Raw genomic sequence first — 24,196 nt, forward strand, 5'->3', positions numbered from 1 at the left:
CCAAATGATTTTCAGTTAGACCAAGGGTAACACATCTCTGTTCCAGGCTGCTTTTGCTGCTTTGGAAGGCAGCTTAGGCCAAGTTCCAGGAGGCGGTCATTTTAATTTTGCCTCCCAAAGTTGTCATGTCCAGTTTAATCTGTCTGCAATCTCACTGGATTTGTAGATTGTAACAGAGACCTCAATTAGTCTCATCCTAAACACCCTCCTGGGTGGTGTACACATTGCATGAAATTCCACATTTGAGACTTTATCTCATGGCTCACTATTTTGATGTGAGCTAAATGTAAATATTTCTGGATAAACATACACAGTAAGTACGTGTATGTTTAAATCCTAGGAGGGACAGAAAGTGGAGGGGAGCCTCAAATCAAGGCAGCTGGAAAAGAGGGTGATCACATATATACTGCAATGTTAGGAGCTATGCTGTGAGCTGTGCAGGCACCAGGACTACAGGAGTAAGGTAGCAAGCCCCGTATGAGGGTGGTGAGGAGGCTATGGAAGGCAGAGAAACAGGCAAAGCAATCACTAGTAAGCTAAACCCAGTTGTCACAAAAACCATGTAGGAAAGGGGAGATGAAGAAGAAAGACAGCCTGGGGTGAAGGTGCAAAAATCTGAGAAGAAGGGTCCAGGCAGAAGGAAATGAGGAAGGGCCAGTGGGGGACAGGGTAAAGAGAAGGATGTGAGAAGAGGACGGAGTGGGAACAGATGTTGGAAAGGAATGAGGATGGAGTGGAGTGTGTATGTTGTGTATATGCAAGTGTGTGTGTGTGTGTGTGTGTGCGCGCACATGCAAAGGGCTAAGGGGGGGGGGGGGCGGTGATGGGCCAGACCCATGCAGGCTTTTGTAAGGATGGAAGCTTTTACTCTAAAGAAAATGGAAGGTGTTGGAGGATTTTTTTTTTTTGCCAAAAGAATAACCTGGCATAAATTCCTTTCTTCTTCCCTCCTTCCTTCTATCCCTCCCTCCCCCATTCCTTCTTCTCTCTCTTTCCTTCCTTCCTTCTTTCTGCCTTCACTTGTGTCCCCCCCATCCCTTCCCTTACTCACTTCCTTCATTCTGTCTTGAAATAGATCCAGGGCCCTGTGCACGCTAGGATGCTAGGTAAGTACTTTACCACTTGAGTTATGCCACCAGTCTTGGGGTGAACTTTTCTTTCTCTGTTGGTTCTCAGGATTGAGCTCAGGGCCTGAGTGCTGTCCTTGAGCTTTTATGCTCAAGGCTGGTGCACTACTGCTTAAGTCATAGCTTCACTTTGGCTTTTGGTAGTTACCTGGAGATAAAGAACCTCATGAACTTTCTTGGCTGGGACGGCTTTGAACCAGGATCCTCAGATCTCAGCTTCTTGAGTAGCAAGGATTACAGAGGTGAGCCACTGGCACCAAGTGGCATGAGTTTTCTTATAGTAAAACATAAGAACATAAAGTGTCCCTCTTTTTCTTTTGCTGGTTCTGGTCCTTGAACTCTGCACCTGGACTCTGTCCTTAAGCTCTTTTTGCTCAAGGCTAGCACCCTACCACTTGAGCTACAGAACACTTCTCTCTCTCTCTCTCTCTCTCTCTCTCTCTCTCTCTCTCTCTCTCTCTCTCTCTCTCTCTCTCTCTCTCTCTCTTTTCTCATAGGTCCTGAAGCTTGAACTAGGACTGGGCACTGTCCCTGAGCTCTTCAGCTCAAGGCTACTACCCTACCTCTTGAGCCAAGCCCCACTTCCCATTTTCTAGAGGTTAATTGGAGATAAGAGTCTCAGGTCCTTTTGTGCCCAGGCCAGCTTTGAACCTTGATCCTCAGATCTCAGACTCCTGAGTAGCTAGGATTACAAGCGTGAGCCACCACGCCTGGTATTTCTGGCTTTTTCTGTGATTAATTGGAGATGAGTCTCCTACACTTTCCTGCCCCTCAGATCCTAGCCTCCTGATTAGTGAGGATACAGGTGAGTGCCACTAGCCCCTGGCAGAATTTTCCTTCTGGCTGTAGTGTCCCAATTGCTGGGACTACAAATGTGTACCAATATACTCAGCTTTATGTTAACTATTTTAGGTATGTAATTCAATAATATTAAGTGCAATTATCATCACTAACAATTTCCTGAGCGTTCTCATTCATCTTCCCAAATGGAAACAACATATCTAATCTATTATCTATCTATCTATCTATCTATCTATCTATCTATCTATCTATCTATCTGTTGCCAATTCCCCATTTCTCCATTCCTCCCTCGGCCATGGCAATCACTCACTCTGTTTTCTGTTTATGAATGTGGCTCCTCTGGGAGCCTTGTGTAATTGGATCATACAGTGTGTATCTGAATCTGACTTATCCCCCTTAGACATAGCCATAATATCTTTATATTATATTGGCCTTGTGGTGCCATGGCGCCACAATGGCTCTGGGCTGAGGACAGGTGGGGGGGATAGCAGGTGGAGAGCAGGAGGGAGGGTGGCTGGAAGGGACATGGTGCTAGTTCAAATGACACAGTGGGCTGGGGCTTTGGAGCTTTTGGTACAAATATCAGGTGAAAGATCCCCCAAATGGCCTGTGTCCTGAGGCCCTCGCCCCCCAGGACAGCTCATCCAGCAAGACAGCTGGCGTGCATGACACTCCAGTTACCTTGATGAAGTTCACTTTGCAATGGCAGGAGTCATCACTTAGGTTCTTGATGACAATCTCTCCATAGTGCTCAATCCACCTCTGACCACTTAAGATGTTATGGATACAAGAGGTCACTTTGTTCCACTCAAAATGATCTCCAAAACTAAAAGGAGGAGAAAGCCAAAGTAACCATTTCCAGAAGAGCCAGTGGCTGATACAAACTCCTTGCTCTCCTGGGTTTAGCCATGTGATGAACTGCTTGCTCATCCCTTTCCTCATGAATGCAGGCATCCTGTCAGCTGAGCTGTCATTCCCCAGGCAGCTGTCAGGACAGAGTCATATTTCCCCCCAACAGGAAGCCACTGAGAGAGCTTCACAAAAGTAACAGAACTAGGGCAGGAGAAAGATAGTTTTTTGTTTTGTTTTTCTAGGACTTGAATTCAGATTCTGGAGGCTGTTCTTTAGCGTTTTTATTCAAGGCTGACATTCTACCACTTGAGCCATATCTCCACTTCTGAATTTTGGTGGCTAACTGAAGAGACTCATACACTTTTCTAAGTTTCCTTCCTTGAACTCTGTGTGTGCGTGTGTGTGCGTGTGTGTGTGTGTGTGTGTGTGTGCGAGCGCGCGCATATGCGTGCACATACCAGTTCTGTAGCTTGTGTGCGCGCGCCAGTCCTGGGGCTTGAACTCAGGGCCTAGACACTGTCCTTGAACACTTTTGGCTAAAGGCTAGCACTCTGCCACTAGAGCCACAGCATTACTTCTGGCTTTTTCTGTGTATGTGGTACCAAGGAATCAAACCCAGAGCTTTGTGCATGCTAAGCAAGTACTCTACCATTAGGCCACGCTACCAGTCCTCTTGAGCTCACTTTGAACCATGATGCTCAGATCTCACTCAGCCTCCTGATTAGCTAGGCTCACAGGCATGAGCCCCAGTGCCTGACTGTTGGGGGGGTTCTCTACAATTAGCATAATTATGCCTTTTTGCCAGGAGAAAGTATGTAGAGTATTTATGGAGCTAAATGCTAAGGGCAACCTGGAGCAAGAGGCAGAGGGAGCAGGTAGAGCTCACCAGCTTCATTGTGGAGTCCTCATAATCATTTTGTATGAACAAGTACCGGTAATCCCCATAAGGTCAGGGCCTTGTGTTTCCTAAAGGCAATTATGAGAGTAAGGCTTGGCCAGGTTAAAGAAAAACTCTCATTCTTAATATTCATTAGAAAGTATACTCTAAAAAGCTTCTAGTCAGAGAACTTTAAGTTGGGGGAAGATTTGCACTTGAGGAAGGGGGGAAATCCATGAGACTACAAGATTTCCCAGATGACACTATCTGAACCACTGCCCATCAGCTAGAAGAACAAAACAAATCTGAAGATGGATTGAGTGGTAGAATGCCTGTCCAATGTGCAAAATGTTCTGGGTTCCATCTCTAGTACTGCAAGAAGAAAAAAAAAAGGCTAAAACATACTGCCAGTGCCCTGGGGGAATGGTGAGAGTCCTCTCACTAAAGTGAATTCACAGCCCCAAATTCTCTAAGTTCCTAGCCACACAAAAGGAACTTACGCTGGTAGAGTCACATGAGTTGTGCCAATTGGGACAATTTCCATGGATTTGCCCCAGAATTTATTTTTCCACCTCATATCTGAAACAAAATACCAAAGATTACATATTTATCAAGAGATTTATATAGATAAGAATTCCTCAGTCTAGACAACCAATTGATTTTATAGTACAACCTTTTTAGATTACTCTATAGAATTGCTTTTTAGGAAACTAAAATTATAAAAACGAAATCCTCTTCTTGGAAGAATTAACAGTGTGAATTCAGACATGAAAACAAGCAGTGACCACAGAGAAAGGCAGACTAGCTAAATGTGCTGCAAATAAATGGAGTTCAAAAGAAGACCTAATTGAAAGCCTCTCGAAGTCATCAGAAGAGACTTGTCAGAAAGAGCATTTAAATAGGGCTTTGTGGAAGGAAATCATCAGGCAGAGAAAAAGCAACTGAAGCCAGAGGAAAGAGATCACTCAAGGAAAAAGAGATAGAGTAAGAGAATAGAGTACACTGGGCATGGTAGCTCACATTTGTAGTCCTATCTTCTCAGGAGGCTGAGATCTAAGGATCTTTGTTCAAAGGCAGTCTAAGCAGAAGAGTCTATGAGATTTTTTTTTTTATCTCCACTTAAGTGTAGCTCAAGTGGTAGAGCAATAATCTTGGTTTTAAAAAGCCAATGGAGGGGCCGGGAGTTTGGCCTAGTGGTAGAGTGCTTGCCTAGCATGCACAAAGACCCGGGTTCTATTCCTCAGTACCATATACATAGAAAAAGCCAGAAGTAGTGCTATGGCCAAAGTGGCAGGGTGCTAGCTTGGAGGAAAAAGCCAAAGGATGGTGCTCAGGCCCTGAATTCAAGCCCAGGACTGGCACACACAAAAAAAGCCAATGGAGAGCTGAAGGCCCCAGTACAATACACACATAGACACACCCAACCCCCTCCTCCTCCCACACACACAGTAGCAAGTATTCTGTCCTATAGACCCAAAGTTGTCTGAAAAGTGTAGAAAGTCACACTGAGAATAGAAAGCAAAGAGCACCCCAAGCCAGGGTATGAAGTTTGCTTTGTGAGCACTTGGCAAAATACACAAGAAACTGCTGTATGTTGATACTGAGTGCAGACAACTGAAGTCACATGGAGAAAGGAATCAAGGAGAGATTAAGTGAAAAAAAAAAAGAGGTCATTGTACTTGTCTAAGAATAATCAGGAATGCAGCAAACCAAGCAGTAACTGGAATGCACAGAATGTATAATCCTATAGATTCTATAATGTATAATCTATAGATTATAATCTATAATCTGCTTATTAGCAGAAATGGACAGAACTGAAAAGTAAATTAGATCTGAGAAAGAGGAGATATTCATAAACAATTTGACTTTTACAACCTGCACAAATGGTAGTATCATGAGAGGAGACCGAACAGAGAAAGAATAGTAGAGGAGTCCTAACTGACACTGCAGGGGAGTAAGGAAGGATGGGAGCAGAAAGACCAGTAAGAGATGGGAAACTTAGCTGAGGAAGCACCTGAACACATAGTATATGTTTCCATTTATATGAGATACCTCAAATAGGCAAATTACATGGACACAAAGTATTGATCAGAAGTTGCCCAAGGCAAGGGATGTGGAAAGGAATTGAAGGTCTTGGTAAAGGGTTTCAAAAGCCAGTTGTGGTGATGACTCTACAACTCTGAATAGAAGAAATAAGCCATTGGTTGTAGGCTTTAAAAAAATGTGAACATATCTCAGTAAAATTGCTATGGAAAAGAGCTATCCATTTAAACAAAAATAACAATGTAATACAGGGTTTATAATATTTATAAGTAAAATGTATATCAAAATTGAGCAAGATTGGGAGAGGAAAACTTGAAGTATAGCTTACAAAGTTTTTTATACTACCTAAAGTGCCATAATATTACTTGATAGCAGTTTATAATACATTAACAGTATCTAATATGAATTGTGTATGCATGTTTATATGTGTATGTGTCTGTGCGTGACTGTACTAGAACTTGAACTCTGGACCTGGGTGCTGTCTCTTAGCTTTTTTTGTCAAGGCTCGTGTTCTATCCCCTGATCTCTTTGCAGCTTTTGTGGTGGTTGACTGGAGATAAGTCTCATGGACTTTCCTGCGGGGCTGACTTTCAATCACCATCCTCCAGTCTCAGCCACTTGAATGGCCAGGCTAACAGGAGTGAGCCGCCAGTGCCTCTATGATGCACAGTTCCAGACCTGGGAACATCCACCTGGCTGAGAGGCTCTGGCTTACAGACCCTATGAGGAACATGGGGTTCCTCCAAACTAGTCGTGGTGATGGAAATTAGGACATTAATGAAACTGGTGACATAGTCTGTCTGATGTACAGAAGAGTAAGCTAATGATGTGAAGGTTGGGAAATTCCACAGTCAATAATGTGCCTTATTCAGGAATTCTGCAGGGGTTACTGTGGTATAATCAGACTACTGGACTTCATCAGAAAGTAACTACTTGAATTTAAGTAAATGCTAAGAAAGAAAATGCTTCTATAATAAGTGAGCTAGTCTTCTTTCTCCTTATTTTATTTATTTATTATTTTTTTTGGTGCTCGTACTGCGGCTTGAACTCACAGCTTTGAGCACTCATTTGACTTTTTCTCTCAATGCTGGTGCTCTACCACATGAGCCACACATCCAGTTCTCGCTTTTTTGCTGGATAATATGAAAGAAGAGTCTTACAAAATTTCTGTCTTTCTTTGAATTACAATTCTCAGATCTCAATCCCAAGATCTTAATACCTCCTGAGTAGTTAGTATTACAGGATGAGTCACCAGCACCTGGCATGTACTTTGTTCTTAATGTTTAACTTAGAGAGCTAGGGATATAAATACTTTAGGTCAGAAGAAAAAAAAAACAGTTTTAGAAAGTGAATAAGATACAGTAACTCAGGAACTTAGCAGAATATTTGGTGCTGAACAAAATATATAATTTATTCTCTTGTGAATTTATATCAGTATATGGGAAAGGAAATACCAGGGAAAGTCAGTTCATCCTTAAACTTAGGTCCTTTGTTTTTTAAGATAAAATTAAATAAACTATTTTAATGCATCATTATGTTTGTTTGGAGCATACAATGTACTGGGCTAATTAACAAAGCACTAACTTTACTGTCATGTACCATGTCTAACATTCTGAATAACAAGCATGCATTCCTTTTGGCTGTGCAAAGTTTAAAACTGTACGTTTTATATGTGTGTGTGCTGATCCTGGATCTTTAACTCAGGGCCTTCCATTCTTTTTTTTTTTTTTTTGCCAGTCCTGGGCTTGAGCTCAGGGCCTGAGCACTGTCCTTGGACTTTCTCAAGGCTAGAGCTCTACCACTTGAGCCTGAGCACCACTTCCGGCTTTTTTCTACGTATGTGGTACCGAGGAATCGAACCCGGGTCTTCATGCATGCTAGGCAAGCACTTTAACCACTAGGCCAAACTCCCGGCCCAGGGCCTTCCATTCTTCCTTAGCTTTTTTACTCAAAGCTGGTGCTCTATCCATTTTAGCCACTCCTCCAGTTCTGGCTTTTTGTTGGTTAACTGGAGATAAAAGTGTCCTGGATTTGTCTGTCTGGGATGGCTTTGATCTAGAATCCTTAGATCTCAGCCTCTTGAGTAGCCTGGATTACAGAGAGTCACTGATGTCTGGCTAACACTGCAATTTTAACATAGGGGATTTGAAGTACTACTTGAAGCAGTGTCTACACTCAGTCTTTCTGATCACTGTTTTCAGTGATCAGAGTAAGAGCAGCTATGTGAAAATCAGATTGCAAATACAGGATCAATATGACCTACAACCACTGTATCACAGAATACCCACTACATATTTTCTACATGTAATTTTCTAAAGTGTTAAGGATTATACAAACTGAACTATTATGTTAAATATGATTCTTAAAACTGTTTTTGTTTTCATATTGATCCTATATTTACAATCTGATTTTACCATCTAAAAGTAATGTTCATAAGTTGGTTCAAGTGAAGGCTCTCTATTAAAATAATTTTGGTAGCAGTTTTCTATGCTCAATGCTTTAGTATGGAAAGTTTTATTAGCTATAAGGATTTGGGGCATGTTTCTGAGAGATTAGTAAATAAAATATTATAAAAATCAATTAAGTATAATAAAAGAAGGTAGAGAAAGAGAGGAAAGGGTAACAAAGAGCAGATGTGACAAACAGAACAAATTAGCAAGAGAACAGATTTCCCAACTCCAAAATATAGATATTTTAACCAATTTAACTAAAAGGCAAAGGAATACTAGACTGCAAAAAAAAGAAAAGCAGGATTTGTAACTGGGAAATAGGTAGAATTGTCCAGGGAGAGGATGATTAAGAAAGAAGCTGGGGTCAGGAGTTTGGCCTATGGAAGAGTGCTTGTCTAGCATGCACAAAGACCCAGGTTTGATTCCTTGGTACCACATACATAGAAAAAGCTGGATATGGTGCTGTGGCTCAAATGGTAGAGCTTTGGCCCTGAGGAAAGCCCAAGGCCCTGAGTTCAAGCCCCAGGACTGCAAAAAAAAAAAAAAAAAAAGACACCGAAGCCAGTGCCAGTGCCTCATTCCTAGATACTCAGGAGTCTGAGAACTAAGGATCAAGGTTCAAAGCCAGATCAGGCAGGAAAGTCATAAAACTCTTATCTCTAACCACCAGAAAAGCTAGAAATGAAGCAGTGGCACAAGGGGCACAAAACCTCAAGGACACACCTAAGCTCTGAGTTCAAAGCCCAGGACTAGGACAGACACACACAGACACACAGACACACAGACACACACACACACACACACACACACAGAGCCCAGGTAGAAAGTTAGTAAAACAGGGAATACTTTCAAAAGATTCTTCTCATTGACAAAACATACATAGCTTTAAGAGCTGGGGCTGTGGCTCAAGAGGTAGAACAGTAGCCTTGCAACCATGAGGCCCTGAGTTTAATCCCAGTACTTAAAAAAATAACCATCAATAAAATATCAGAAATCCCCTATTGCTTTTAAAGACAAGACTCTTACAGGGCCAATATGACTTAGCAATTAAAAGTTAGAAACCCAGCGGGGTGTTGGTGGTTCATGCCTGTAATCTTAGTTACTCAGCAGGCTGAATTATAAGGATCCCAGTTCAAACCCAGTCTAGGAAGAAAAGTCCATGAGATTCTTATTTACAATTAACCAGCAAAAAGCTGAAGGTGGATGCATGGCTCAAGTGGTGGAGCACTAGCCTCGAGCAAAAAAAAAAAAAAAAAAAGCTGGGGAAAAGTGCTTAGGCCTTGAGTTCAAATCCAAGTACTGGCATTAAAACAAAAGCAACAATAAACAAACAAACAAAAATGGCGAAACAAATTGATCTCTCTAAGTACTTAGACTCAATTAGTAGCAATCAACTAAAATAAAATGCTGAACATCAGTAAATAAATAAACGGAATGTATCAGCTATTGTCCAGAGCTGAGAGGTAAGGGCAACAATTGGAGCAGAGCAGCATGAGGCTGCAACTCTTTCAAGACCACTATTGATCTCAGCAACATTTAAACAATCCCTCCACAACTGAACTCTCTATACCATTATACAAAATGGAGGTCACATATGTCAGCGTATTACCTTGCCAGAAAACGAAATTTCCAGACTCAGCATGACAGGCAGAGATAGGTGGATGGTGACTGACCTGATGGGACAAAAGACAGAAAAGCAATAAACAAATGTCTGTTGTATTCGGCAAAATCCATTTCTTCTAGACTGAAAGGTGACAAAAGGTGCAGTTTTAACTGTAGAGAAAATGCAATTTCCTAGCCTGACCTCCAGAGGGTGCTCCTGCCACAATCAGTGTCCACATTCTCAGATTGGTCAGGAGGAAAGCTGTGAATGGAAACTTCCCAGGGAAGATGACCCAGTTGCAAATGACGGAGGTAGATCCTTTGAAAGGTGTAAAATTAAAAGGACATTCTAGGCTCTGTTGGGGTTGGGGTGCAATATCAACAAAAATAAGGAAGGCAAATGGAGTGAGTGAATGAGGATGAGGATGGTGGAAGTAGTTTATTTGCATGCATGGAAACAGAACAATGAAATCTACTGAAATACTAATAATATTTTGTTGGTCATGGGCTTGAACTCAGGGCCTGAGCATTGTCCCTGAGACTTTCTACTAAGGCTAGTGCTCTACCACTTTTAGCCACAGCTCCATTTCCAGTTTTCTGGTGGTTAATTGGATGTAAGAGTCTCACAGACTTTCCTGCCTGGACTGGCTTGGAACCATGACCCCACGACCCTCAGATCTTAGCCTCCAGTATATCCAGGATTACAGGCATGAGCCACTACAACCCAGCTGAAATTATTTTAAGAGAGAAGGTATAAGGGAGAATGGAAGAAGGGGTGAATTTGATCAGGATACATGGTATGCATGTATGCAAATGCCACAATCAATCTATGTCAATAAGAAATTGTACGGTTTTTTTTTGTTATTGTTGTTGTTGGTTGTAGGACTTGAACTCTGGGTGTGGACACTGTCCCTAAGCTCTTCAGCTCAAGGCTATCCCCCTACCCCTGAAGCCAAAGAACCACTTCCAGTTTTCTAGTGGTTAACTGGAGATAAGTGCCAGGGCTGGCTTTGAAATATGATCCTTGGACCTCAGCCTTCTGAGTAGCTAGGATTATAGGCATGAGCCATCATGCCTGTAATTTTTAAATTACAGCTAGGACTGGCTATTGGCTATTCCCAGTCTACATGCTCTGATATTGTTAAAAAATGTCTTTTACGTACTCTGAAAATGCTTGCACATATTTTAAGATGTCAAAGAAGTAGGGGATTAGGGGGCTGGTTCGGGGACTTGAACTCAGGACCTGGGCTTTGTTCCTGAACTTTTGTGCTCCAGGACAGCATTCTACCATTTTAGCCAACACCTCCACTTTCAGTTTTTTGGTGATTAATTGGAGGTAAGTCTCACAAACTTTCCTACCTAGGCTGGCTTCAAATCTTAATCCTGAGTTGTCAGCCTCCTGAGTAGCTAAGGATTATAGGTGTGAGCCCCTGGTGCCAGGCTTGAAGTGTTTTTATTTTTTAATTATTACCTTTCAGTAGGTGTACAAAGGGATTTCAATTCAATATGGAAGTTTATGAGTACAATACATCTTGATCAAGGTCACCCTTTCAAACAGAACAAGTATATTTTAAAATTTGTTTTAAGTTTTATAATTTTACTGTCTTTAAGTAGCTGTACAAAGGGGTTACAATTCAATAGCCCAGTTTATGGGTACAATGCATTTTGATCAATGTCACTCCTTAGAATGTTTCAATACATCACTTCTAAGCAACACAAAGATGTTCTTCCTTGAACTCAGCAAATTTAACGTTTAATTAAAAACTTCATTGTGAGTCCAGCCTCTTCGAAAATCACTTACTAAATGAATGACCCAAGATAGCAAGTAAACAAAAAAGACACAATTGTTGAGGAAGGTTTGCTAATGGCTAAGGACAAATACATTTCTCTATCGCCAAGATAAAACAAATAAACTCTTGTTGAAAATGAACTATACAATTTGTGAGCAAGGATGGGAGGGAAAAATAGAGAGGGAGAGGGAGAGGGAGAGATAAAGGAAGAGGAGACATTGTCCAAAAAGGAATGTACTCACTACTGGACTTACAAAATGTTAACCCATCTGCACATTACCCTTATAATAACAGTTAAACGTTTATTAAAAATCTTTAATTGGTAAGGGTAGGCCATCACTGGTATACACTAAAAAGTTGAGAGCGAATGGCTTCTCTACTCTTCTCCTCACAAGGCAGCAGTACCACGGATTGTCTTCACTACTATCAAAGCCGTACTGCTGGCAGTGTATTTTTAGATAGTTCCATATCAGATAGCTGGTTCTTGTATACTTAGAGGCCTGAGCCCTTTCATACTGTAAAGGTGAAAGCTGAAATCAGGAAGATGACAATTTCCCAAGGTACATAGATAGGGACAAAACAAAGGAAAAAATGAGTGTCATGTTTGAATTCAATGGTTTACACACTCCAACACGTAAAGCAGCTGCACTCTATCATCTATAAGGAACTCAGAATCCCAAGCCTGAGATACCCAGGTGTGTGAGTGTATATGGAGAGATGACAATAGGAATGGCAACACCAGTTCCTCCCTTGTTCTGGACCCTCAGCATCGTTTGCCAATCACTCCTCTAGGTGAAGAATGTCAGGGATGGAATGATACAGAGCCATACACACACCCACAGACACCCCCCAACCCCGCCCCGGTCTGGCAGGTGGCAGCTGAGCAAAGCTGGGGCCAAAGAAAAGTAAACTGAAAAAACCAAAGACTGAAAAACCTTTCAGAGTACTCAGATTAGATTCCAGCTGCTTGTGGTGGTATTGTTGTGTTTGTCTTTGCTATTCTACAAGGTCCCTGAGGTCAGTTTCTACCTCAAGCATTGATCGAGAAATCTAACTAGCTCTACTTTCCTGTGTCATCTTGTTAAAGTCCAACCACTTCCAGTAGGTCATACCACAAAATGCTGCACTTCCTTATTTTCTCTCCTACCAGTTAGCTCTCAACAAAAATAATCTAACTTGTCCTTTTTTTTTTTGCTAGTACTGAGGCTTGAACTCAGGGCCTCATTTTCTCACTCTACTTGCTTGTCTATAGCTTGTGCTCCATCACTATGCCATGCCTCCACTCTGCCATTTTGCTGGTTAATTTAAAATTGGAGTCTCTAGTGCGTTTCTGCCAAAGCTGGCTTCAAATTCTGATCCTCTTATTTCAGCCTCCTGAGTAGCTAGAGTTAACAAGCATGAGCTATCAGTGGCTGGCTTCTGTTTAACTTTAAAACCATTTCTCTACCCACAGGGCATCCCACTGTGGGTGTGGGAAAGGAGCTAGGAAGTGCTCCCCTCACTCTATAATGGAGGCGTTTCTGAAAATTAATCTTACAGAAATAATGAATGATAAAAAAGCATTATAGTCTTTATAAGTGTAGCCAATATGAACATCAAAGCAAAATGCAGTTTATAAAAATGATGCACCTGCTCTGTAATTTTAAACCCCACTAAACAAGTATATAAATATACTGTCCATATGAATTATACAAGCAGCTTTATTATAACATTCAAATTCTAGTTTGTCTTTTATTAACTACTGTGTTAAGCTGGGTGCTGATGGCTCACACCTGTAATCCTATCGACTCAGAAGGTTGAGATGTGAGGATTGAGATTTGAAGCCAGCCCAGGCAGGAAAGCCCTAAAGGCTCTTATCTCAGGTAATCTATCACAAAGCCAGAAGTGGAGCTGTGATTCAATTGGTAGAACACTAGACCTAGGCACAGGTACTGTAACCAGGCCCCGAGGTCAAGCTCCAGGACTGGCCCAACATCAAAACAAGCAAATAACAAGAAAAGCTATTGTGCTAAGCTGAGTGAGGTGGCTTCCATCTGTAACTGTAGCCTTTGTGAGGATCTTGTTTTGATGCCAACCTGGGAAAAAAGTTAATGAGACTTTATCTCAACCAGTAGCATGTGTTTGTCACTACAGCAACAAGGAAAGTGTAAATAGGAGGGGTTGGTCCAGGCCAGTAGAGGTAATAAACAAGATAGCCTATACAAAAGAAAATTAATCAACCAAAAAGGGCTGAGGAGATATGGCTTAAATGGTAGAGCATCTACTCCACAAGTGGCCCGGAACCCAAGTTCAAATCTCAGTAATGATCAAAAAACAAACAAACCCATACATAAACTACAGCTTAGAAGGGTACTTTAAATGTTACCCAAAGGATTTTATTTAGACAGGGTCTTGCTAGGAGCCCAGGCTGGTCTTGAAGATCCTTCTGTCCAGCTTCCTGAGTGCTGAGATTCTAGGCATGTACAACCTCAAGTGGTCCCAGAAGATGTTTTCTGAATGAGTGCTCCGCAGTGTTGAAATGGCAGTGGTCTTGCTTACGTCTTTATGAGTTAGACAGGCATCTAGGATATTTTTTTGGGGACTGAATTGCTTTTCAGACTTCATGGCAATTTACAAGGATGCCTTCTTTTTCTTTAATATATTTCTCACAGCAAGTTCTTATTTATGCCATACTTCTGGGTCATCTGCCTCAGGCCCCTCTAGTGTTAGGAAGTGTGGGAGAGCTTTTGTTGTCCCACAGACCTGAGTCATCTGTAAGCTAGATGATCTGGGAAATCATGTTTTGGTTTTTCTTTATTTTCTTATTATTTGTGTGTGTGTGTGGGGGGGTCATTGGGCTTGAACTCAGCCTGGGCGCTATCCCTGAGCTCTTCAGCTCAAAGCTAACGCCCTACCCTAGAACCAAGCCCCACTTCTTGTTTTCTAGAAGTTAATTGGAAATAAGCGTCTCAGCTCCTTTTGTGCCCGGGCTGGCTCTGAACCTTGATACTCAGATCTCAGGCTCCTGAGTAGCTAGGATTATAGGCGTGAGCCACCACGCCATGCTGGCCTGTTTTTGTTTTTCTTTTCTTTTTTTTTTTTTGCCAGTCCTGGGCTTGAGCTCAGGGCCTGAGCATCATCCTTAGACTTTTTCAAGGCTAGAGCTCTACCACTTGAGCCTCAGCACCACTTCTGACTTTTTTCTATGTATGTGGTACCGAGGAATTGAACCTGGGTCTTCGTGAATGCTAGGCAAGCACAAAGTTTGGTCACTAGGCCAAACTCCCAGCTCAGTGTTTTTGTTTTTCTTAAGACAGGATCTCACTATTTATATAGTCCAGGCTAGCTTCTAACTTTCACTGTCTTGCTGCCTTACCTTCCAAAGTGCTGGAATTACAGGCTCCACTATGCTTGGAACTTCAGCAAATTTCTCCATCCCTCTCAGGTTTGGCTATTTCATCAATAAAAGAGGGCTAATGTCACTGACTGGTTCAACAGATCAGGACAACACATGTGAAATGTGTCCAAGATCCCAGGCCAGTCCAGATTAGGGCAGAAAGTATAGTTCCACTTAGTTTCCATGGTAACTTCATACCGCATTTCATCTTCCTTTATAAATTAGGAAATAAGAGTTTCTGTCCAGCACAGGAGCTGACCAATGCTGGCCCACTGGGAGTGATGAAGGCAACATTAGATCCTAACCCAATGGTATTTTCTTTATGTACAGCAGCCTTCCTTGAAGTTGGCCTCTTGTCCTCCTCCCAAAGTCCCAGCATTCATTAATGTCCTTTTCTTAAGAACATTTAAAGAAAAAAAAAAGCTTTGGAATTCGACCTTTCTAACCTATTCAAGTCTTATTTCTGTCTTTGTAAAATGAGGCCAGTGTATTTCTTGGCTTCAAAATGCTACGGTTCTAACATCTGCTCTCAATGTCTTCTTTGAACATGGATCAAATGGGTCAGTGGTTAACAGCCAACCTTGAAAATGAGTCTGGGGCTCTGATTGGTTTGAATGTCCACAGAAACGGGTGGCTGGTCACTTAGTCTTTGTTGATGACAGACCTTCTTCTGGGGTAGAGAATAACAAGCACAATCTGACCTGTTTTTCTAGTGCTGGCTTTGGTTTAGATTCATGGCTCACGGTTTTCATTTATTATTATTGAGACAGGATCCTATCATGTAGCCTAGAGTGGCGTCAAGATCATCATCTTCCTCCAGCCTCCTGAATGATGGGATTACAGGCATGTACTATTAATTCTGGCTAGTCTCTATTCCATTCTTTTCTCTCCCACCCTCCCTCCCTTCCTCCACATGCTTGCCTTCTTTCTTTCCTTCTCTTTTTCCTTCCCTCCCACCCTGTCTCTCTTTCTTCCTTTTTTTTGTACTGGCTCTAGGGTTTAAAGTCAGGGTCTGGGAGCTGTCCCTACCACTTGAGCCACAACTCCAATTCTGGTTCCAAACCACAATCCTCAGATCTTAGCCTTCTGAGCTAGAATTATGGGCATGAGGCACAAGGGCCCAGCTAGTCTCTATTCTTATTACATCGTAATCCAGAACCCCCCCCACAAAAAAGTAGTATCTAAACTCAAAAAAGGGATTATCCGTCATTTTAATGGGTAAATACAATTTAGATTAAATTTTGTTGAATCTTTCTTCATTTCCTCTCCAATCAAAGAACAATTCCTAATTGGAAAGGATTTCTAAGAATTCAGATTAGTATACTTATATTTACGGGGAAAGTATGTGAGCAGATACATCTTCTTTATAATACGCCCTTAAGAATTCTTCTCCCTTGGCAGTTAAGAATTCTAATAATTTATAATTTGTTTGTATACAGGGAAACTTGATTCATCCTGACCCAACTCCTGACATATGCTCTGAATATACTTTCTGTAAGAGGTCAACAAGAATCAGAGGAGGAAAAAATGTATTTCAATATTTGAATATTTTCATAAGGGTTTTCTTTCTTTTCTTTCTGATTTAAAAAACTGTCCCTTAGTATCACTTGTCTCCGAATCAACTGCCCAGAGTTGCAGCTACCTAGTTGTACTGCTTCCTGACATGTAGGTAAAGGCACAGAAAGAGGCCAATTGCCAAAAGAAACAATAGTGGAGAGGGAGACCAGCTTTTGGTGATGGCTATCATGTACTGGTTACCAGGTAAATAAAGAGGATTGTTCTTACTCATGGATCTCGCATTTTAAGGCAGAAGTGGTGAGACTGACAATATGCATGGAAGCTCTTAACGTGGCAGTTGTTAAGGAAAATGAAGCTTGGTGTGAAGACCAGGCAGGGTGAGTAGGCTGCCATTCCACATGGGGTGGCAAGGTGTGTGTGGGTTCTTATAATGGAAATCTGGGAGGGTGATAGGAATAGGGAGTGCACCATACAGACAGATCTGGGAGAGGTCACCACAGATGTCCAGGACTGGAGACTGTGATGCAAATCAGAAACAAAAATCCAATGTGTCCTTAGCTGGATGGAGGGCAGGGACCAGGAGAAGCATGGTGGCTTATGAGGATCTTGGAGGGCTTTCTAGACCACAGCTGGGCTCTAGATTTTATACTAAGAGACCTGGGAAGTTGGTAGACAGTGTTGTTTTCTTTCTGCTTACAACATTCACTCTAGCCAACACCAGTGGTTCCCACCTGTAATCCTATCTACTCAGGAGGTTGAGGAGGAGAATCACAGCTCAAGGATACAAAAAAAAGTCTGTCAGATTCCATCTCCAAAATAACAAGTAAAATCCTGGGCTAGCCTCAAATGTTAAAGTGCCAGACTAGCAAGCAAACAGAGCAAGCTCAAGACTCTGAGTTTAAACTCTAGTATTACAACAAAACAATACAACACAACCACTCTGGCTGCAGTGTGAGGAACTGGCTATAGAAATAATAGTTGAGCCAATGAGTCTAGTGCAATAATCTCAGTTACTGATTATGGTGGCTAGAAGGAAGGTTTCTGAAAGGAGACCTAGGAATTATCTGCTGGTAGATATGGTTCACAAAACCAAGCACTAGTAAGGATGATTCAGAAGAGACTAAGCAATCTGTGGTGCAAGTAGTTGCCAATTGTTTTCTTCAATTTCATAGTTAACCACTCATCTCACATACACAGGGCCCCTTTGTGAAACAAAAACAAAAACATATTAAGCAATGACCTAGAAATATAGAAAAATGTAAACCAAGGTCTTTGTTGCCTTACATTTGAGTTGTTGCTCTTTTTGAGTATCATTAAAGATGATATATTTTTAATTTTTTAAAAAAATTTGAATTTTATTTTATTGTCAGGGTGATGTATAGGAGTTACAGTTACATTCATAAGGTGGTGAGTATATTACTTCTTGAACACTGTTTCCTCTTCCCATGTTTTTCTCCTACTTTCTCTCCTCCCAATCCCTCCCAGGTTATAGAGTTCATTTCCAACATACTGTCATGTGAATATCGCTGTTACACTGGTTCACCCTTTGTCCTTTGTTTCATCATCTTGGTTTTCCCCTTCCCTGATTCAAATTAACAAGCACACACACACACACACACACACACACACACACACACACACACACACACACAGTACATCAGGTAAAAGTCACCACTAAGATAAGTTTATTTTAAAATCAGCAGTAAAAACCTATCTGCTAGGAAGTACAAGAACTACATAGAGAGGTGACCCAAAATGACAAGAGGTATTTAGAACTCTAAGAACCCAGTCATGTTCAGAGCTCTAAAATGGGCCCCAGAAAAGGCGGATGTGCCATTCCCATAAAGCAAGAAGATATAACTCTTACATTTCCAAAATCTTCTTTAAATATCTGCAGCCTTGGCAGGTGCTGCTGGCTCATGCCTGTAAGTTCCAAGCCAGCCTGGAGCCTCTCTCTCCAATTAACCCCGAATAACCCAGAAGTGTATCTGTGGCTCAATTGACAAAACACCAGCCTTGAATGAAAAAAGCCAAGTGAATCCCTGATTTCAAAACCCAGTACTGGAACATAGGCAATGGCACACACACGCACACACACGCGCACACACACACACATACACACACACACACACACACACACACACACACACACACACGTAACTATTATTAATGCAGCCCGCTTTTCTGATACTCTCAACAGAATATAGCTGGGTTAAAATTTGGAGTGGTTAATAAAGGCTGGGATATTGAGCCAGGGATGACCATCTGATTGTACATCCTTTCCATGCCAAACCTTTCTCAATGGCACAAAACAAGCAGCAGGGCTAGCTGAAATGATTTTCCTGTCCCATTCCTTCCAGTGAGGAAGCTCACAGCCAAAGTGCTGGCTCTTCCAGCAGAGGGAGAAAGCCAACAGGATGCTCTATGCCTACCTGGCAAGCAAAGAAAGGAAAAAAAAAAAAAAAACTTTCTCTCCCAGCCTCCCTGCCCTAGGCTTATTTAGAAAGCCAAAGTTGAGCCAGAGACAACTCCTTAGCAGAGTTGAAGCTCCTGGGAAGATAGCCGGGCACAGATGAGAACATTGACACAGGTTCTTCTGTCTTTCTTTCTTTCTTTCTTTCTTTTTTTTGGGGGGGGTGGTGGTCATGGGGCTTGAACTTGGCCTGGACACTATCCCTGAGCTCTTCAGCTCAAGGCTATCACCCTGCCCTTGAGCCAAGACCCACCTCCTGTGTAGCTAGGATTATGGGCGTGAACCGCCCACAAGTAGCTGTTGGGACAGGAATTTTTAGGACCTACTTGTGAGGTCTCTCCCAAGAGCCATACCCTAGCTCACAATGGAGTTGCTGATTGCAATAACAAGCAAAATCCCAGTTTAGAAGAAGGCTATTTTTTATATCCATAATCAACAACTCTTGTATATGTGAGCATAATAACTAATTATGCAAGAGTCCTCCAAAAAGTGAAGGATAAGAGTCACTGAACAGAAATAGGAGCCTGGGGTGGAATATTAGTCAGGAGTGGGGGTGGGGCACCAGAAACTCCCATCCTCCAGACCTTGGCGGCCTCTCTGGTATTGATCTTTGTCTGGCCTACCACACTGGGCAATTTGGGGAATCAAAGAAGTTCATATGCTCATTTGGAAGCATAAAACATTCTACAAGCCCATTTAATTGTGATCAAGAAATATTTCTTTGGTTTCTGATCACAGGAGTTACTTTGACAGGTGTTGTTATGTCTTTCAGATGAGGAAATAGGGAAATAAGCTTAAATGTAGCCAAACTCCAGGCAGCAGAAAGAACTTCATTGCCTGGGATTCTCACCACCTCATATCTCCATCTCCACATCCACTGAAACCACAGAGCAACACAATCTCAGGACTGTGAGGACAGAGAGCTGGGGCCTTCCCAAATAAAGATGTCAATATATAGACAGTCAAGAGTCAAGCTGTTTCTTCTCAGTTCTTCAGCTTGTCTCTCCTAGGCTAAATTTTCACAAAATATATTAATTGACAATAGACACCCGTGGTCCCACTGTCTCCATGGGCAGCTAGCCTCCTGAGCCACAACAGAACAGCTGTCCTCACTGGCACAGCATGAAGTGAACGAATGCTCTCCTGAACTGTGGTATGGATGGACCATGAGTCAGCTGGCAACCCAAACAACCTAACAGTGAGGTGGCAGGCACATCTCTCCACTATATACTCATCTATCACTAGAACTTAACTTCCCAAGTTACCTACTTCTAGGGAAACCATGATTGGTCAGGCAGGCCAAGCTTCCTGGACCTCTTGGAAGGTCTATTTCCCACAGTAAATGCATATACAGAGATTTTAGCTGAGGGTGGTAGTGTTTGCCCACAATCACAGCACTGGGGAGGCTAAGGCAGAAGGCTAGCCTGTGCTACATATGAGTTCTCATCTCAACAAATAAATCACCATAATAACCCACACGAAACAACAAGCATGCTTGTATGAATCTTTCCTTGAGTCTCATCCATTCTTAGGTGCCCTCTGAGGCCACACTATCAGTTACAGCTCTCTGCCGTGCTTCCTCGTGATCAGGACGAGTGCTAATCCCCATAATGAAGCCATCCATGAAGACTCCTGGCTGCCTACAGGCTGCTTCTGTCTCACCAGTGATATTCAACCATTTATACGTGAATACTAGATATAGAGTCTTATTTTGCCTTCCTCCTTTTTAACACTTCATCTACTGTTTTTAACATTCTACATTTAAAGGCATTTGAAAAGTTCTCTCAAGAGCTTGGATGTAGTTCAGTGTGGTAGAGCTCTTGTCTAGCACATGCAAGCCCTAGGTTCAATCACCATCACCACATTCAAAATCCTTCCTCTAAATTTAATAGTAGTAATCATTTGCTGTGCATTCTTTCATCTAGGTTTTTAGTTGTTGTTGTTTTTGGTGCTGGTACCAGGACTTGAACTCAGGACCAGAGTGTTCTCTTTCCCCTCTCTCTTTTTTTCCTTCTTAAGACTGGTGCTTTACCACTTGAGCCACAGCTCCACTTACTATTTTTTTTCTGGTCAATTACAGATAAGTTAAGGATTTGTCTGTCTGACTTCAAACTGGGACCTTCAGATCTTAGCTTCCTGCATAGCTAGGATTATAAGTGTGAGCCACAGGTACCCTGCAATTTACATGTATTGCTTCACTTATGCCTTCTCACAATCTATGAACCAAGTGTGACATTCCTACTGCACAGGCAAAGCCTGAGCCTATGGAAAATTGAGCTGTTTACAGAAGGCTAAATACAGAAGGACTGTGTGGAAGGGTTTGAAGCAGGAAGGTCTACAGTTCTAATTCCCAGCATATTCTTTGCTACTGACAATAACTTTGCTTTTTTTCCTTGTGGAACTAAATACCACCCTGTGCGATAGTCCTTCTAGGATTGTTTGCAAGCCCAAGGCTCTGGTCCTATCCAGAGCCCCAGGGCAGATGGCAGATGCACTGTGAGTCCTGAAGCCCCAACCCTCCCTCCCCAACAGGGCTCAGGGGCTAGAGGCTCAACTTTACCCAAGCTCATGTTTCCAGTCTTCTTATAGTTACTTATCCTATCCTGACTGCTGTAGTTTGCATCTATTCTGAGCTGTTCTTTTTTTCTTTTTTTTCAAGGTACACTAGATACCATGGCAACTAAATTATATTTCATTTATTCTTATGCCATTTTAGGTTCAGTATTTTTTAAAAAAAAAAAAAAACCCTGTTGAATTTTAAGCAAACAGATTATCTGATCCCTTGAACTGCTAATTTTACCCTCTACCTCCTCAATACTGCCTACTAGGGAATCCACTAATAATAAATACGCTGCAGATATATTTTGCCAATCCCGGGGCTTGAACTCAAGGCCTGAACACTGACTTCGAGCTTTCTCAAGGCTAGAACTCTACCACTTGAACCACAACACCACTTCCAGCTTTTTCTATATATGTGGTACTGAGGAATTGAACCTGGGTCTTCATACAAGCTACACAAGTACTCTACCACTAGGCCAAATTCCTGCCCCAGCTGCAAGATTTTGTACTCATTATTTTTTTTTTCCAGTCTGGTGCTTGAGCTCAAAACCTGAGCACTGTCCTTGGATGTTTTCTCAAGGCTACAGCTCTACCATTTGAGCCTCAGCACCACTATTGGCTTTTTTCCTATGTATGTGGTACCAAAAAATCGAACCCAGGTCTTCGTGCATGCTAGGCCAGCACTCTACCACTAGGCCAAACTCCCTGCCCCTGTACTCATTTTTTTCAGTTCCAGAGACCACTGCCTATCATTTACAAAGAACAAAGCATTGTCACCATCATTCTGACTCTCTTGGCCACAACCACTTCCTTTCTACTTCCCACAGTGCTAAAACATTGATAAAGAGGGCGGCAGACAATCAGAATGTGGTGAACATTTTTGCAATGTACAGTCCCTCTTTTCCCTCAGTTTTCTAACGGGAAGGAAATACATTAAAGTAATATTTAGTGCTCCTCAGGGGATGTTTAGAGGGCTTAGAGTGTGAAAACACTCAATTGTTACTAAGATGAGACAAGATTTTCACTTTCTGAATGTATTCATTCTATTTTAACCAAATAATAATTCCATGTTTTGGCAGGTATTTTGGATGTCCCCAACATTCTGCTAATGCAAACCATGCTTCCATGAAGCAACAATGCCAGGAAACATGCAAAGGACATTTGCCCCTGCTACACACTGAAGAGAAAGTCACATTTAATGGTCACAATGTCATGGATGTATATACATTGTCACTGATTATCTGTGTCTGTCTGTCTGTCTGTCTGTCTGTCTGTCTGTCTGCCTACCTACCTACCTACCTATAAATCTACCGCAGGTACTAGGACTTGAACTCAAGGCTTCATGCTCTTGCTTGGCTTTTTCACTCAAGGCTGGTACTCTACCACTTGAACCATTCCTCTACCTCTGACTTTTTGCTGGTTAGTTGTAGTCTCCCAGGTTTTACTTCGTAGGCTGGCTTCAAACTGATCCTCAGATGTCAGCCTCCTGAGTAGCTAGAATTATAAGCACTAGGATTACTAGCGCTTAGCTGTCACTGCCCTTTTAAAGGGGCCAGGATGGCACAGAGAAGGCACAAGCCCTGGGTTGTAAGGCTAGTTGGAGGCAATGCTGATATTTGAATGCAGGTGGTCTGGCTCCTGAATATTCATATATGCTACGTTTTACTGGGAGTCTGATGGAACCTCAAGTCACAGAAGTAAAGCATTAGACTAGGACAGGAGTTTACCTCTTAAATAACCTTTTAAAAAATCAGCTTTATTGAGAGTGTAGCTTAGAGTTCTCACCTAGCATGCATGAAGCTCTAGTTCAATTCCTTAGTTCGATTCCTTACATACACAGAAAAAGCTGGAAGTGGCACTATGGCTCAAGTGGTAGAGTGCTAGCCTTGGGCAAAGGTGTCCGAGAACAGTGTCCAGTTCCTGAATTCAAGCCCCAGGACTAGCCAAAGGAAAAAAAAAATCAGCTTCATGAAAGTGTAATTTACATATTCAAAATTTAATTATGTAGTTTGATTTTGGCAAATGTAGCCACCTGTATAACCCTCATCCAATCATAATATATTATGTTTTCATAACCAGGAAGTATCACTTGCTCCTTTGCTTTCAATCTTCTTCCACACTCAGCTGTGCTTCATAGAATCTTGAGAAATGTTTATGAGCCCCTAAGTCCTAAACCACTTCAGAATAGGAAAGTAAATTTGAATTTTATATACATTAAGAACCATTTTATTTACTTAGGTACTGGGGCTTGAACTCGGGGACTTGTACTTGAAAACAAATGCTCTTACCACTTGAGCAAGGTATCAGTTCTTTTTATAGTTTGATAGGCCTCAGACTTCAGTTTTTATACCTCTGCCTCCCAAATAACTAGAATTACAGGTATGCACTACCACACTTCACCTAGAATAAGAACCCAAAATGAAGATGGTTTAAAATCATCCCAGTTTGAGTCCCCTGATGTCTTATTTCTCTTTTTAGTATATCTTAATAATACAAAATAGATTTCACTATGACATTTGCATACAAGTATACAATGTACTTTGATTGTATTTACTGCCTTATCTACTCCCACCACTCGAACCCCAGTTACTTTCTTTTTCCCAAATATAGGTCAAAGATTCTTGGTTTGTCTCTAGAATCCTACCCCACTGCACTGGATAGTGCCAGGCTCATGGTATACATTCAAAACTAACTTGGTGACTAGAATGAATAAATACATGAATGAGTG

General features: G+C 41.8%; 1 protein-coding gene across 4 annotated transcripts in view; it reads right to left on the minus strand.

Annotated features, from left to right (window-relative positions):
• Osbpl3 (oxysterol binding protein like 3) overlaps nucleotides 1–24,196 on the minus strand; it is a 179,028-nt gene that overhangs the window by 16,573 nt on the left and 138,259 nt on the right. For all 4 annotated transcript variants that reach the window (XM_090332781.1, XM_090332779.1, XM_090332780.1 and 1 more), the window contains 3 exons: nucleotides 9,760–9,823; nucleotides 4,158–4,236; nucleotides 2,610–2,754 (listed from right to left, as the gene is read on the minus strand). In XM_090332781.1, the coding sequence (XP_090188907.1) occupies nucleotides 2,610–2,754; nucleotides 4,158–4,236; nucleotides 9,760–9,823 (288 nt within the window). The remainder of the gene's footprint in view (nucleotides 1–2,609; nucleotides 2,755–4,157; nucleotides 4,237–9,759; nucleotides 9,824–24,196) is intronic.

This window comes from Megascapheus bottae, chromosome 5 (genome assembly GCF_031878675.1).
Source record: "Megascapheus bottae isolate mThoBot1 chromosome 5, mThoBot2.hap1, whole genome shotgun sequence".
NCBI lineage: Eukaryota > Metazoa > Chordata > Mammalia > Rodentia > Geomyidae > Megascapheus > Megascapheus bottae.